This window comes from Momordica charantia (assembly GCF_013281855.1).
Source record: "Momordica charantia cultivar OHB3-1 chromosome 5 unlocalized genomic scaffold, Mcharantia_2.0 BLBB01000005.1, whole genome shotgun sequence".
Taxonomy (NCBI): Eukaryota; Viridiplantae; Streptophyta; class Magnoliopsida; order Cucurbitales; family Cucurbitaceae; genus Momordica; species Momordica charantia.
The window spans coordinates 24,830,353-24,847,395 of record NW_028275163.1 but is presented as its reverse complement, the minus strand read 5'-3'; the positions used below and the strand labels follow the sequence as shown (position 1 = coordinate 24,847,395).

Below are 17,043 nucleotides of genomic sequence, written 5' to 3'. Positions count from 1 at the left end.
AATAATTGGGACGATGGAAGAAGATAAAAGCACAAGTGATACTTCTAATTTGTGTATTTAACTTATGTAAACAATAACACACACAACCTTATTTGAGTAAAACATCATGTCAAACTCAAATAATAGAGATATATTTATATGGTAGGATTTTGATTAATTGCTTGCACAACAAAACAAGTTAATGTCTGTGATCAAAAGGGGGAAAAAAAGCTTTGATTGATTATCACAAGAAAAAAGTAAACTCAAACCCCCCATTTAATTATATGAACTTATAACACATATGAGGCAAAAAAACAAGTATCTAGAGGGATTGATTGCAAAATAATCAAGGAAAAGAGAAGTTTAATAATAAATTGAAAAAAAAAACTTGAAAATATGAGAGAAAGAGAAGTAGTATACAGTACTAGATATTATGGTGGTGATGATCTGATCTTGAGAGCTTTGTTAACAAAGCTGTGATTAAGGCATCTCTTTTATCAGCCCTAGCTTCCTCTCTCGTCCTTCTTTGCTCCTCTCTCTCTCTCCATCTTCTCTCCAACATTACTCTCTCCTGCTCTAAAGCTTCCATATTTCTCCTCCATTCAATTTCCCTAATTTGCCTCTCTTTTTCCCTCGCCTCGAACGCCTCCCGCCATTGCACCTCCATTTGCATCTGCTGGTTCATGAATTCCTCCAGTATCTCCTTCAGATGGTTTATGCTACTGCTTCCGCTCCCGCCCCCGCCTGTCGCTGCCGCTTTTGCCTTCTTCCTCTTTCTGCTGCTAACTTTGGTGTCTGCGACGCCCTCGCTGTCGTCGTTTTCTTCGTCGTCGTCGGACGATAGTGCGGCCATCGTTGTCGTCTTCTTCCTCGATCCGCTGCCGCCGCTCTCGGCCTCCGCCAATAGTATCCGTTGCATTCGGGCTCCGAATATCGCTTGTAGTTCCGTGTAGAACGGGAACTGCTGCCTTGAGATTTCTGGCTCCATTGTTTCACAACCCTGCATAAGAAGTTACTGATACTGATATCTTATTTTTATTAATTTTTAAAATATTAATTGAATGGAAATTAATTGAATGATTAAGTGTAAAAACCTTATAACGGGTAACGAGGTTTTTCCATTTGCATTTGCACTGTTCAGCGCTGCGATTGAAACCCTTTTGCTTCATTTTGGAGGCGGTGAGTTCCCACAAGAGCTTGTTGCGTTTGGTCTCCATGAAAGCCTGATCCAGCTCCGCTCTGATCATCAGGAACTCCTTCGTCTCTTGAATACTCCATTGAGGGAATCTGTCGGCGGCGGCGGCTTGGTCGGCGGCGAGGGGTAGATTCTGGTGGAGATGCGGCGGCGGGTGTTGCAGGTGTTGCTGTTGCTGGTGGTGGAGGTGAAGAAGGGGATGATGAGGATGGTGCCCTTCCATGACTACCAAAAACTCGAGAAAATTATATAGATATCTGAAAGAGAGAGAGAAAAAAAAAAGGATCGTCTTCGGAGGAAAGAAAGAGAAAGGGAAAATTTTTAATATGTGGGTTGGTGTGAAAACCAAGTGTGAACTCGTAAAAAAGAGGGCAAAAAAAAAAAAAAAGAAACCATGGGAGAGAAATGGAAATGGAAATGGATCGTCTTTTTCTTTTTTTCTTTTCTTTTTTTTTTTTGGTTGGGCTTTTGTTGGCTTCTTAATTCCATCGTGTAATCTCTATACGCGGAAACTCAAGTTTCTCTCTCTAAAAGTATTGTGTGTCTCTCTCTAAAAGTATTGTGTGTCTCTCTCTCTAGCTTTTGGGCGCATACCCATTTGTTCCCATTGCGTTTGCGCGTCGTCAGCCTTACGAGAATGTCCTTTATTCTAATTTCTACGCGACTACAAGTTTACAACTTCATGTCCAAGCTTCTCCGTCTTTTTTTTTTAATTGTTTTTTTCAATTTCACTTTAGTTTAATAATATAATAAATTGCGAGAGTGGAACGTCGCAGAAAGTAAATTAAAATTTGGTAAACAGCATTTTGGTTTTGAAAAGTTTATTTTGAGTGTTGTGATTTTAAATTTTTATTTATTTATTTATTTTAGTTTATGCAGTTTCAAAATATATATAGTTTGAAAAAATAATCAATTTGATTTATTTTGGTCAAAATTTAATATTATTTTTTACACAATAGAAATTCTTTTACTCGAATTTATGATTATATTTGAATAAATTTAATTAGCGGAGTGTTCGTATTAAAGTTATAGTCCAAATAAATGAGATAAAATAGAAATAAAAGATTAAAATAGTCAAAATGAACGTAACTACGACGATAATTGACATGTATGTTCAATAAAAAAATTAAATAATTATTTTTTAAGAGTAAAAAGATGAAAATTAATGTTTTGAAATTCAGGAATGCAAAAAGAAACAGACCGGTATTTAAACCAACAAATTTTCTATTTGTTTTACTTCCTCTCCACCGTACCTTCTCTGACACGTATTTTGACTCCATTTTTTCTTCAGTTTATATTTACACATGATTTCAACTTTAGTTAAATATAATGTTTTTGACCCTTAACTTTAATTCACATTTGAAAAATATTTTCTTAATTTTAAGTCTATCATTATTATTATTATTTTTATTTCTAATCCCTCTGGAATTTTTTTTCCCTTTGTTATGAGCCATGCTAGAGAAAATTTTAAGATTTAGATGAAAACTCTTTATTGATAAATATATTTTGTTGGAGAAAGTTAACTTGACAACAAAAATAATAATTTAAGCTTTTTTAATGACAAAGATATAAAGGGGTGTGAAAGATCTGAACAATAATAATTATATATATTTCAAATCAATTGAACTTTTGGGAGTTGAGCTATTATTTATGGACAATTGCAATATTTTATAGGTAAATAATTTATTTAAAATGATAAATTTGATTTTAAACCTTATTTTTGTTAAACTTATATAATGTCTCGTTGGTCAGTAGAATTCCTATAACATTCATATCTAAAATATTTCGATTAAAAATACTTATAATTTTTTCTTAATAATTATACGTAAAAAAAAAGAAAAAAAGAAAAAACTTCTTTAGAGGGTCTTGTTGCTGATTGGATATCGTTTTAATAAAATCAGGAACGCGGTATTCTGTGACTTGATGTCCCCACGTAGGAAAGCCTACCACGTGTGTCCACGTGGCACACATGCAGCCACCACAAGGGAAAGGCTGTCGGACCCACAGGTCTTATAGTTCACACTGACCAATTCCAAGTCATTGCTCAAAATGATTGACCCCACATCGTCCACGTCAGCCATGTCCACCGTGGCCTTCGATTCCGAACCCGCCACGTATTCAGAAGGTGGAGGGGCAACTTGGGAACAAAAAATGACCTAGAAGAATTTTATTTTACAAAAGTACCCTCGAGTTTTCTTGAACGACACGTCGTCTCTAACCGACTTTAATACAGGAACAGGATGCGCCGAGTAAAAATCTTGAGTTGGTCAAAAGAAATTCTTTTACATTGACCGTCGTCTTGAAATTTCTACGGTTTTGTGTGGGATCCGCCCGACTGCTGAGCTGGCGAGTTGTTTTTTTCCGTAAAAGACAGTGCAGCACCTTGATTCACTTCTACCAAATTCCCATCCAGCAAGGGTAAAATCTGTAATTTAACATCTACTGAGATTTGACTGGGAAGAGCTTTATCAAAAGAGAGAAGGAAAAAAAAAAGAAATTGAAGTTGATTACGCTTGTTTTAAACTTTTCTTTCCATACGTTATTAAAAAATTTTGTAAAATGTCTTTTCTTCCATTGATTTGATTTTTTCAGCACAATCATGTTTCATAACTCTCTTATCCTGACTCCAATATAGATATAGTGGTTCTTTTCAATTTTTTAATCTCGACGAATTTATTGAGTTATGATAGTACATTAATATTTATGGATTTTATTTTGAAATTAATTGATAATAAAAAAAGTAGTTCATGTATATTATAAATCTTTATTATATTTATTTTGAAAATTAGGTGAGATATGTTTATTAATTTTTTTTAACAAATAATCCATTTAAATATATTGTAGGACCTACATCCTAAAAAAAGAGTTATATGATTGTAGGATACATAAAATTCTAACTTTGCTTCTTAGATCATCGAAATTCATCCATGATAAAAACAAAATTATATATGTTATTATTAACGTACGTATCAAAGAAATTAGTATATACAACTTTCATTATATTATAAATATTTATATTCACAAATTTGAGACTTGGGAGAAAATCATGATATCACAATTACATTTTGTCATAGTAAAGCCCAACTTGGATTTGAATATCTCACGGTGCGTAAGAGATTGTTCAGTAATTGGGCTTGATAAGTACTTTGTTTTGTAGAAAAAATATATATATAAAAACAACTTGTCCTTTTCAAACTATTTTATAATTTTTAAAACATAGTGCCTTCAATATTTGTAAGCTAATGCGAGCACAACTTTATAAAATAATATTTAAAATTTACTATATGCAAAATAGAGTTTAAATTTGCAAACTATCCCTCTACAACTTAAGAAGTATTCGATTAGTACAACACATTTGAATTAGGTAAATTTGGTCTATGAATTTGTCATTCGTAAAGGATTAATATATAATTTAAGATGTGGGATTTGGAAATCTTGATCAGGATGACTTAGATTTGAATAAGGATAAGATTGACAAATCTTATAGATTAAGTAAACTTGCCAATGAATTGGAGTGAAAAAATCTCAATAATAGGTTATAAAAATAGGAAGATGTAACGTATTGGGAAAGAACCACAGAATTTAAAGAGACAGTGAGAGAATTGACTTCAATTTTGTGATTGCTTGGGGAGGAAGCTCGAAAAGTGAGCCACAAGCTTATGAGAGAGATTTTTTAGTATTTAAACTGTAAACTTAAAATATTATTTTCTTCTCTGTATTTAAATATTTGTTTTGGTTTCTATATTTTTAATTTTGGTTTATTTTAGGTTTTATAATTTAAAAATATTCATTTTGATCATGCGCAGATTCAGAATTTTCGTTCAGGCACTTAATATAAAATTAAGTAAACACGCTTATTAACGAACTTGGTCTCAAACAATACAATTATAAATCGTGGATCTAGAACTTTATGTTGGGAGATTGCATAAAAATAATTTGAACACAGGGATATGTATTTAGTTTATATATTTTGATAATAATTGGTAAATTTTAAATTTATTTTCATTTAAAGCTTCAGTGCAAGGCTTAATAGATTTAACTTAAAAAAATTATAATAAATTAAACTTTCAATTTTAACTCTAATAAATTTTTTTTGCATCTAATTAAGTTTTTTAACAAATAGATTTTTTTTGTTAAGAGAATATAAACTAATAGATACAAAATAATACAATAAAAAATAATCATTATTTATAAAAATAATTATAAGAATTAAAGAAAAAGAATACAGTAATAAAAAATAAAAAAGAAGTGTACAAACTTGTGGGCAGAGAGATTTGAACGGTGAACGCGAACGGGGCTTGAGCGCTGGAGACCAGGAGCAGTAGATATTTCTTCGCTAAAATTGATACAACATATATATCAAACAACTACTCTCAAGAGGCTCGAGCTCCCTATGCGTCCAACGTTTCATCCACTATGGAGTCTATGTACTTTTGAAAAGTTATCATTTTAGTCTCTATTTGTAAAATTTTACAAAAATTTTATAGACATTTTAAGAATATATTAAATGTAGTATCCTGTTAAAATTGTGATTGAAAAAATGAGATTTAAAATAAAATCAAAGGACCGAAATGATCACATTTTAAAATATCCGATCAAAACAAACATTTTAAATATTTTAAATATAAAAGGACTTGAACCAAAGTTGGGAGTACATGAACGAAAAGGAATCAAAATTGGAAGTTGAGCAACCAAAATATTTTTTAACCAAAATAATATGTATTTTTGAAATATAAACTTAATAAAAGAATGTTTGATAATTATTTTTTTTAATGTAAATAAATTATTTTCTTGTAAAACAATAATTATTAATCATATAATTCTAAAATTATCTTCTTGTTGAACTAAATTATGGTGACATTCCAAAACTTTAATTGGATCCATCTAGTGGTAAATGAAATTGGGATGAAGAGTACATTTTCTATGTTCGTTTTAGAACTTAAAAATTCTTTTCCTGACTCTTCGATTGGTATCAGAGATACGTTTCTTAACCATTTAAGTTATGCTCGACTTGGTATTTTCGTTATTAATATCAAATATTATAACTACTTCATTTAGAAAATATTAAAAGAAAAAGGATGAAAAAAAAAAAAAGACATAGGGGAAGATGGAAATATGTGTGCACAAGGGAGACCAGAATTCCAATATTACCATTTAAACGCTTTGATTCACAGTAAAATCGAAACGTCACACATGCCACGTCAGTGTGTGACATCAATCCTTTAAAGACCAATATTTATTTTCTTTTACTTCTTTTTTTCTTCTTTCTTTTGGACAGGTTTATTTTCTCTAACAAAGTTAAAATGGGAAAAAAAAAAGGAAAAGTCCATTGTCAAAAGGAGAAATTATTGGAGGGAACGACAACTTAGCTACAAAATATATATTTTTTTTTTGAGGAATTAGTTGCAAAATATAGCTGATAAAATATGTTCAACTTCCTTTGCAAAATATATATATATATATATATAACTTCCAAAGTCAAAGCAAAGATTTTTCAATACAACAAGTTAGTTTGACCCTAGTTTACTGAATATATATACGATACCTATTATATTTTCTAAGGTTAAAAATTGGCTCGCATTTCCAATAAGAGTAGGTATGCATTTTGTTTGAACACATTTTCTTTAAATCTATATATATTTACTAATGAGCCAACTTAGGATAATGAGTTGACTATTGTGATCAAATTAATTCTTATAAACAGGTTAACAATGATTAAAAAAAATAGTCGAGTAATCAATATAATTAGAAATGTTACCAATTAGTAAATCTAGTCTAAATTTTATTAAAAGATAGGAAAAAAAATATAATGTAAGTCCTTTATTTTGCGTATCTAAAGTTTCCTCATTTTGTGTTTAGTCAAAAGTAAAAATAAAGCAATTTTATAACGGTTTCCATTTTCATGTGTTCCAAATAATAAATCAAATTATCTTCAAATGCTAACATTTCAAACAAATCAATTAATTTATTTTTTTTTTCAAAAACCCTATTTGGTCAAAGATGTTCCCTGCAGAATCAAGTGCATTAGTGGAAAAATCATCACTTAGGTAATGAAAGGCATTTGATAGGATAATGAAACTTTTTTTAATAAAAAAGATAGGCCAAATATCACATCGAGTTCATTGGTCTTTACACCCAAATAAGGTTTTCCAAGTGTTCAAAATAACTGATTCTCTCTGTCTCTTTAATGGGTCTAATTCAAATTAATTATCATACCCACATATGATTTAGTGAGACAATTTGATCAACAAAAGCTAAAATAATTAAAATATATGATTGTTGGGAGGGTATCTTGAATTGACTCAAAGAGGAAAAGAAAAAAAGGATGTACCTTATTTTATTCTAAAAATTTCTTGATTTGATACATATTATAAATTTATTTATATGGGGAAGACTAGGCAAAATGCAAAATGGAGAATTTAATTTAAAGTGAGATGTATTGTATAAAAAATTGATACTAAAAAAGGGGAAAACGGGGAAAGAAATAAAGAGATTTCCCCCTCCATAATTAATCCTATGGCCTATTTTTTTTTATAACCTAAATATGAGACCCAATATAATTTATCTTGTTTATGCATATTTTTTTCCGTTATGGTAAAATTTAATTATAATATTGATCGTGAACATAATAAATAATTATACATTGATTGTATAAACTGTTCAAATTAAGGATTATATTGACACAAGCTATAATGTATTAGTTCTTAATATTTACTGAATGTTCTCTCACTTTTCTAGAAGTAAAAATGAAATTGACTAGCTCTTAGAGAACATCCTTATTTAATGTCTCTTGTCATGATCCGTATAACCAATAGATTGGACGAAATGCTATGCAATTGTGCGAATAAAACGTCAAAAAAGCTTTCGAAAGGGCCAATATAAGAAGGTTACATTATTCTTGTTGACAGCTTATTTGAAAATTTTCCTCTTGGTGTGGTCCAAACCATAGCCCAATTGAACACTAGGTGACATCAAATTGAGGTGTGTAGGGGCTCCAATTTTTTTGGTTGGTTTCAACACACAAGGGCGTGTTTGGAAGCCATGAAAAACAACCCAAAAGATGCCCTTTTAAAAGCTCTTTCTTTCGAAATTTCTATGGGATTTGTTTTGTTTATTTAATTATTTAATTATTTTTTGATTTTTGGTGTGGGTAAAGGGGATATAATATGTAATGAAAGAGCTAATTAATTAATTAAGCTTGTGAATGAAGCTGAGTCTAGAAAATGCAAGGGAAGCCAAACATAAAAAGGGGGGGAAGGCGGTGGTTGGAGTACCAAACCAGACCCACAAAACAAACAGACAATCGGTCCTCTCTTAATCCATTGCTTAACTTTTTTTTTTCTTTTTTAAAAGATATTTAAGATGGATCCGACAGTTTGAGATTGAGGTACGAAAGGAACAAAGAGACAAGTCGAAAAGACGGTAAAAGAACACCTAGAAGAAAGACGATAACAACATATTAAAGTAAACAACTACATACTTTTTAAACAAGACAAAACATAACAGTAATTCATTTGTGAAAATAAATTTCAAATAGAATTTATCATTTGTCGGAATCTATAACGAACATAATCATGCCAACTACAAGCACATGCATAAATATAATGCTGTGAATAAGATGCAAAATAATCGGAGGCTAGACGAGAAACACATCCTATACTTGTCCTAAAATTACGTTCTCTTCGAATATGAGATATAGTGGTAACCCAAACATCACTCTTTCTAACGCTGTAGTTGTTTTTTTTTTCCTTCTTCTCATACTCCTCCCATCATCCTTTATGACCCTAATTAATTCCACATGTTTTCTTTTCTGCCCCTCTTTTTTTTTTTTTCACTTTCTTAAGATTTCTTTTACGGTTCTCAGACTTTTTGGCTCATGTATTAAATTTCCTTTTTCGTTTTTGTTCAATAGGGGTAAATTATATTTAACTTTGGTATTTGAAATTCATATTCTAACGGTGGATTTTGTTAATCACATGGCCATATAAACTGAATTTTTTAACCCACCACACGTCATACGCTTGTTTTTACCAATACTAAATTACATAAGTTGCCAAAACTCAACTTTTAAAAATTACAAGAGAGTAATAAATTAGATTAGGGTAAGAAGAGAATTGAGAGATAAACCATATATTATTATGATATGCTCATCGCACTGGAAAAATGAAGCAAATGTTACATGATAAGTTGATGCAGCCACTAATAAACCATATGGGTGGCAAATAGCCATAAATTTAACATCAACAAAAAAAAAATAATTAGCAAACTGAAAATAAAGAAGTAAAAAAAATGCATAATGACCAATATTCTAATAGTTTAACAAATTTATCTAAATATAAATTAATGCTACAGAGTTTAGGCTTTTAAATTGTTTTTGTAGTATGATAAATAGAGGAGGATGATTCAAATTCATGACCTTATGATCAGATGTTTCTATTGACTATACATTTAAATCCTTAATTACAGAAGTAATCTATTTTATATTCAAACATCTACCTAATATAATATTATATTGCTTTATATTTGTACATTGATTTGACATAAGAAAACCAAATATATATTAATTATGAGTTCGTAGATGTGGAAACAAAATAGAGAGCAAGAAAAAGATTATCAAATGCCTTAGTTGACGTATAAGCACATTTACAAATTATAACAGCCTATTTACACTAATAGAAGACTAGTTTTTGAAAGACAAATCTCAAATTAAAAATTGAAAGAAATAAATATAAAGTAAAACTAACTAAAACAACATAATCTAGCCATATATATTCATTCATTTGTTACTCTATAGATTGAACAAGACCAGAAAAGATATCTCAAAAAAAAAAAAAAACAATACCAGAAAAGAATAATTCTAAATTCAATAAAATGTAAAAATTTGATTTATTAATTCCGAAAGAATGGACGGGAAGAATTAGAATTTAAAAAGAGAGAGAGAGAGAGAAGAATAATTTTATGGAAGAAAAATGAATAATCCATAAAACGAGGGACAAAGTAGCAAAGTGAAATAATAAATTAGCGGTTATCATTCTGTCTGTATTCGAGGTGTTCGATTAACGAGAAAAAAAAAAGAGATAAAAACTCAAGAGAACAAAAAGAGAGAGAGTAATTAAGAAATTAAAAAAAAAATTAGGGGAAAAAAACAAAGGAAATTAAGCCCCATCTCAACATCACCATGTTCCCACAGAACGGCCCCGTTCCGACCGTTCAACCTTCTTCGCGTAGCCGACAAAATTCCCTGACCCCAAAAGACGACGATTAAAAATGAATCAATTAATTAAATTATCATGTAATTACCTTAAATATATATTAAATTCCATCAAAAGACGGTTCCTCTTCGAAAGCGTCTGAGCCGTTACCCCGTACTACTCACTACTGTCTCTACTTCAACAGTGACTCTCTCTCTCTCTCTCTCTCTCTCTCTCATTGTTCTTCTGCGGTTCCATTTCCCTGACATTACTCTTTGATTTGCCTTCACGGGGAAATGCCTCGCTCTCTCTCTTCTCTCTCTCACTCTTAGGGTTAGGGTTTCGGCATTATGGTGTGAAAGCCCTGTGAGCTGGTTTGGGCTGAGGGTTTTGGGAGATCCGCGCGAGATTGAGGTTTTTCTAGCGTGATGGGGAATTGTTGCAGATCTCCCGCGGCTGTTGCGAGAGAGGATGTGAAATCGAGCTTTTCGGGGCAGGATCACAGCCGTCGAGACTCCAATGCCGGGAAGAAGGCGCCGGTTACGGTCTTGAATGGTGTGCCGAAGGAGAATATTGAGGACAAGTATTTGGTGGATCGGGAGCTCGGACGAGGTGAGTTCGGTGTTACCTACCTCTGTATAGACCGGCAAACGAGGGATTTATTGGCTTGTAAGAGTATTTCTAAGCGGAAGTTGAGGACGGCTGTGGACATTGACGATGTGAGGCGTGAAGTGGCAATTATGAAGCACTTGCCTAAGAATTCGAGCATTGTGAGCTTGAAGGAGGCGTGTGAGGACGAGAATGCTGTGCATTTGGTGATGGAATTATGCGAGGGTGGAGAGCTTTTTGATCGGATTGTGGCGAGAGGACATTACACGGAGCGAGCAGCTGCGGCTGTTATGAGAACAATCGTTGAGGTTGTGCAACTGTGTCACAAGCATGGGGTAATCCATAGAGACTTGAAACCTGAGAATTTCTTGTTTGCCAACAAGAAGGAGAATTCCCCTCTCAAGGCAATCGATTTTGGATTATCGATATTCTTCAAGCCAGGTTAGAATTTTGATTGGAATGTAGCATGTTACAATATAACTTCGAAGCTCTATATTTGCAAAAACTAGCGACTCCTGGATTGGTATGATTGCAATTTTTCAAGTCGTTCTGCTCTCTGCGTTTTTTACAATTGAATTAATTGGTCACAGAATTGAGCTAAAAATAATCACTTCTAGTCGAAATTTGTTCTGCCATATTTACCAGGACCTCATCTAGAGTTGTTTGTATGTGTCAAATTTTGATTTCTTGGCCCCACTTGATAGCAAGAGATTTAAAATGCGGTTCAACAGCTGTCATTTCATCAGATCCTGGAATTGTTTTTCTGGCCATGAATGAATAAAAATTTGGAGCTTATCTTTCGACAGATAAGGACATGATCTTCTTGACCATCCTGTGCTACGAAGTTTCACATGTTTCGCTAAAAGTCTTACGTAGTTCAATGAGCTCTAAGCTGTATAAATACATTATGGCTGTTTACCTGCCGTCTGATGGACGTTATGAACTTATATACTATACATACCGGTTAGTAATCCCGTATTGTAGGTGGGGAGAGCTATGAGAAAAGGTCAACTTTACAGCTCTTTGTTCAGAATTTATGGAAAAATATGATGTATTTTGAATCTTATGTACTTGATCTATACGTGCACATAATTTTTACTTTTACTTTCAATACTATTGACCTTTTCTTCATTCTCTGGGGATGGATGTAATCTGACTAATTTTTACCAAAATTATAGGCGAAAAGTTCTCAGAAATTGTGGGAAGTCCATATTACATGGCGCCAGAGGTTTTGAAGCGAAATTATGGACCAGAAATAGACATATGGAGTGCAGGGGTTATTTTATACATCTTGTTGTGCGGAGTTCCTCCCTTTTGGGCTGGTAATAATTAATTACATAGTGTCCCATGTACGGATATACTAAAATTATTCACAATAATGTCTGATTACTTGGCTTTCATGTTCCAAGGTATAATGTTTATAGCTAAATAAAACAGAGTGCTGTGTTGACTTGAGTGTACATTTTACATAGAGACTGAACAAGGGGTGGCTCAAGCTATTCTCCGTGGACTGATAGATTTCAAACGCGATCCATGGCCCAGTATCTCAGAGACTGCTAAAAGTCTTGTCAAGCAAATGTTGGAGCCAGATCCAAAGCTTCGCTTGACTGCAAAGCAAGTTCTTGGTAATTTACATATTCTGACTTCTGTCGCATTAAGTGGCAATAGGAATTTTCTTGTTAATATGACTATATTGTTGAAAACTGTTATGATTCACTTAAAGATGATGAGAAACTCATCTTTTACTGATGTATTTACGTATTCTAGTTATAACTCCATGTGTAATAATTAGATAGGTGATTCATTGAAAATTCCATTAGTTGCTTCATTTCTGGTTTATCTGCATACAGATCATCCTTGGCTCCAAAATATCAAAAAAGCTCCAAATGTTCCACTTGGCGATGTTGTCAAATCAAGGCTCAAGCAGTTTTCCATGATGAACAGATTTAAAAGAAAGGCTCTACGGGTTGGTTAAATGCCTTCAAAGATTGTTTTGCTTTTTGATTAATGTATCTGTAACATAATTCAATGGACTCCTTAACAGGTAATTGCTGATTTTTTATCCACCGAAGAAGTCGAAGATATCAAAGAAATGTTCAAGAAGATTGACACTGATAATGATGGTATTGTTAATATTGAAGAACTGAAGGCTGGCGTTCACAACTTAAGCTCTCAACTTGCCGAGTCTGAAATTCAGATGTTAATAGAAGCTGTGAGTCTATACTTGTTTAGCATGTCCATTTTTGTGCTCTAGTTTAATAAGCCCCTAATCGAGTTTAAAGTTTCTTTCCTCCATAATTTTGGGAGTATGAGATCACATTGAGATAACGTTGTACTGAAATTTACTATTGTAGGCATACCTGTATCAATGTCTTTTCACATCTTTGAGAGCACTTTTCCAAAGAATATCCAGTGTTCATAGTGTCACAAATTTCTGTCTGTGTGTGCAGCATGGAAACATGTGTAGAAAGACAAATACCTCTTTTTTAACACATAAAAATCTACCATGGGAATGCAACTTGATGAAGAATTATAATCTTGCTTAATAGATTTTTCTATTCCACACTTTGAATGATTTGATGCTGCTTGGCAACAGGTTGATAACAATGGGAAAGGCACTTTGGACTATGGAGAATTTGTTGCAGTGTCTCTTCATCTACAGAAAATGGCAAATGATGAGCACCTTAGGAAGGCGTTTTCCTACTTCGATAAGGATGGAAACGGTTACATCGAGCCAGATGAACTTCGTGATGCTTTAGTAGAAGATGGAGCAGATGATTGTACAGATGTTGCAAATGACATCTTTCAGGAAGTGGATACAAACAAGGTGAAGAAGATTGATCTGGTTCCTTTATTTACCTATTTATTATTTTTTGACTCTGTAAATTTAAAATATCTATCCAACTGATATCGAAGTCAATAAAATGCAGGACGGGCTTATAAGTTACGATGAATTCGTGGCAATGATGAAAACAGGAACAGATTGGAGGAAGGCTTCTCGGCATTACTCGAGAGGGAGATTTAACAGTCTCAGCATCAAGCTGATGAAAGATGGATCACTAAACTTGGGGAGTGAATAATACAACAATCCCTTGGAGTGGAGAGTTTGCATTTGGTTTCTTCACATAGAGAAGCACTGTAACATTGGGCTTACATCTGAAGTTGCTTTCTTTTGTGATTATTTGTTGGGTGCCCGGCCCCTTCGATTAGGACGTGGCGGCCCAGTAGCGCCATTGAAGGCCCAGTATGTCTCTAATTGGCCCCACCGAAAATGTTATGTAAAATGTGATGCCATGTAGTTAACAGTACAGGCTTGTATGATACACTTACACTACTTTTCTAATGCTCTCGGTTTAACATCCACTTGATTTATTTCTCCAGACTTCAAGTCGGAGCTGAAAGCCTGTTCTTCCTTTCTCTAAGCATTTATTGGGCCTCTTAGGTGGGCCCTCTCTCTCCTTCATTAGACAGTAATTAATGTTTTGGGCTAGGGCCTATTAAGGCCCAATAGACTCTAGCTCCGACTTTGTTGCGCCACTTGCTACCTTTACTTTACTCTTCATTTAATGGGTTACTGATTATATAATGACATTCACGTGAACTAGTGAAATTATATAGGAAATACAATTTTTATATTTTATAAATGACTTTTTTTTTTTACAGAATATTTCACATGATTTTAAAGGCATATAATTTACAAAATCGTCTACATTTACTACGTAGCATTATTATTTTTAATAAAGTTAAGTACTGTAACATAATCTATTAAAGTTAAAAAATTAATAACATGAATTAATGAGTACAACATCAAGTGACTTAATTCTTTTAAAGTCTTAAAAAAAATAGTAGCTTCAATTAAATAGAAGGATCTAAGTTGCAATTAAAATCATTACTATATTTATTTATTTATCTATTGTAAGGTGAGTGGGCTAAAGAAGATCTATCAGATTCTTGTAGTTGTCATGTAAAGAGGATTTTCTTCGAAGCCCAACTGAAAATTTTTTGGACGCTATTTGTGCCACGCTTTATTTATTTATTTATTATTTTTAAAGTTAGAAGAAGATATGGTGAAGAATTTATTTATCTATTAATATTAAATAATCTTTAATTAATGTGAATAATTGAAAAGATTATAAATATAGCAATAATGATAATACATCTATTTGTATAGTGAAGTTATTAAGCTGTACAGAAAAGGCCCAAAGCCAATCCCAGAGAATAGTGAAGCTTCATAGGGTCTTTCTGTCCAGGTGCAGGTAGTCCACATCTTCACAGAGTATGTTCAAGTCACGTCACCTCGATCTCATGTCTCATAACTGAACCGACTCCTTGCGTGACGAGCCGACCAAGCTTCATAGAAATCTTCTTCTATTTGGTTGTTGAGTTGATTAGCTTCGTCTGGGGCTCAGCTCTAGTCTCCGACAGACTCCAAGACAACACGTCGTGATTCACGACCACCTCAAAAAGTCGTTGATGTCTTGTCGGGAATATTGTGGGGGAAGTCGCATATAAATAGAATCTATTGACTCTGTCTTCAGGTACGCGAACATCCTTTTTCTCTCTAGAGCAACTCGGATTCTTCCTGACTTTGGCATCGGAGTGTTCTCTGTTTTGCAGGTCACCTGTCCAGTCGACTCCAGCTCGTCCGCTTGGTCAGCTTGACTTCCGAGCAGAGGTTCGGGCCTTGGTCAAATTTGTAATCAATTATCTACCTTGAGATCTCAAGTTCGAATCCTATACTGGTCATAGAGTTGATCAACTCAGACAACGAGCTTTGATTATAGAAATACACTAACATAAGTCACACAACATCGATTTTGAAAAAAAATATGGTTGTTTATTCTAACAGAAAAACGAAAATGGTACGTTTTTTTTCTTCATCGTTTTCCCAGTCCCCCATGCGCCATGGTGGCAGAAAAGCCCACGAGGCGCAGGATGACTGTCTTTAATCCTTTTTTTTCCCGATGATAAATCTTCTGATTTCAGTTTTATAATAAAACTTATTAACATTCACTAAAAATCGGGTTCTTTTATAATTTAACCTTAATCTTTGAAAAATTATTAAAACATAAGTATAGAGAATTTATTTAATAAGTATAGAGAATTTATTTTCTTAATCAGTTCCAGCCATTATTGACACAATATTTGGATAAGACCTTGAGTAGTATTATTTAATGAGCAGAAAGTTTAAAATAGTTGCCTAGTAATAACATTATATTTGCTATATTCTATTATTTGAATAATATCAATGATATAATAGTTGAGTTAAGAGTGGAGGATATAATGTAACGTGGTGACGATTTCAACCTTTAAACTACCCAATTTCATATCTAAAGTTTCAACCCCTTATCGTCCAAAAGAAAGTTCGTCCAGTTCGAAAAAGGGCAAAGAAAAAAAAAACTCAAACAAAGGATCATTTAATAAATTATGAGACATTGGCAAGAATATTTAAAACCTGTTTAAAAATCTTAAGACACTGAAATGGGCATCAGCCAATAGGGTACCACGACAGGCTTTTGTCACATAATAACATTATCATCTCAGCTACTTTTTTTGTGTTCAACTTAGAATGTTTGTCTGAAACCACACTATTCACTAACTTTAAGTGGTTTCCTCAATAGTGCTTCTTATTCATTTAGAGTCTTGATGTGCCTTTCTTTCTTCATGTTTACATTTTTCAAATCAAAATAAATCGATACTTATTTTTGTCCTGGCTCAAATTTATCGTAATAATGGATGAAGTAGGAATTTGAACCTCTAACTTCTCATAATATTACTTTATGCCTTAATCAGTTGAATTATAATCAAATTAGCATGTCAGCGTATTGTTTAAGAAAGAAGACATACAAACAACAATTCAACTCAATTTAACTGTTGCTATAATGTTGACCGTAAATGTTTCTAATTCCTTGTCGGTAAATAATCATTTTCTTTCTTTTTTTTTTGGATGTAGAAAATTGTACACATCATATGATTGAAAGTTAATGATTCTATCCAAAATTCAATTAAGAGGTTGTCACAGAAAAGCTCGTGTGAGATTGAAAATTCGTTAGAGCATAATAATTATGA

General features: G+C 32.8%; 2 protein-coding genes across 2 annotated transcripts; one reads left to right on the top strand and one right to left on the bottom strand.

The window, feature by feature from the left end:
• Positions 1–237: 237 nt before the first annotated feature.
• LOC111014958 (trihelix transcription factor GT-3b) lies at positions 238–1,442 on the bottom strand. Its single transcript, XM_022289838.2, has 2 exons — positions 1,074–1,442; positions 238–979 (listed from the first exon to the last, which is right to left on the bottom strand). The coding sequence occupies exons 1-2, from the start codon at positions 1,395–1,397 to the stop codon at positions 404–406; spliced, it is 900 nt and encodes a 299-aa protein (XP_022145530.1). The 5' UTR covers positions 1,398–1,442; the 3' UTR covers positions 238–403.
• Positions 1,443–10,511: 9,069 nt separating this feature from the next.
• On the top strand, positions 10,512–14,333 carry CPK13 (calcium-dependent protein kinase 13). The gene is made up of 7 exons (XM_022290036.2): positions 10,512–11,415; positions 12,153–12,296; positions 12,447–12,599; positions 12,825–12,940; positions 13,019–13,186; positions 13,571–13,801; positions 13,905–14,333. The coding sequence occupies exons 1-7, from the start codon at positions 10,794–10,796 to the stop codon at positions 14,052–14,054; spliced, it is 1,584 nt and encodes a 527-aa protein (XP_022145728.1). The 5' UTR covers positions 10,512–10,793; the 3' UTR covers positions 14,055–14,333.
• Positions 14,334–17,043: the final 2,710 nt, after the last annotated feature.

Coding starts and splice junctions, on each gene's coding strand:
- LOC111014958 (XM_022289838.2), bottom strand. CDS start 1,397: ATGGAAGGGCACCATCCTCATCATCCCCTTCTTCACCTCCACCACCAG. Junction 980..1,073: donor ACCTCGTTACCCGTTATAAG/GTTTTTACACTT, acceptor CTTCTTATGCAG/GGTTGTGAAACAATGGAGCC.
- CPK13 (XM_022290036.2), top strand. CDS start 10,794: ATGGGGAATTGTTGCAGATCTCCCGCGGCTGTTGCGAGAGAGGATGTG. Junction 13,187..13,570: donor TTCAGATGTTAATAGAAGCT/GTGAGTCTATAC, acceptor GCTTGGCAACAG/GTTGATAACAATGGGAAAGG. Junction 13,802..13,904: donor AGGAAGTGGATACAAACAAG/GTGAAGAAGATT, acceptor AATAAAATGCAG/GACGGGCTTATAAGTTACGA.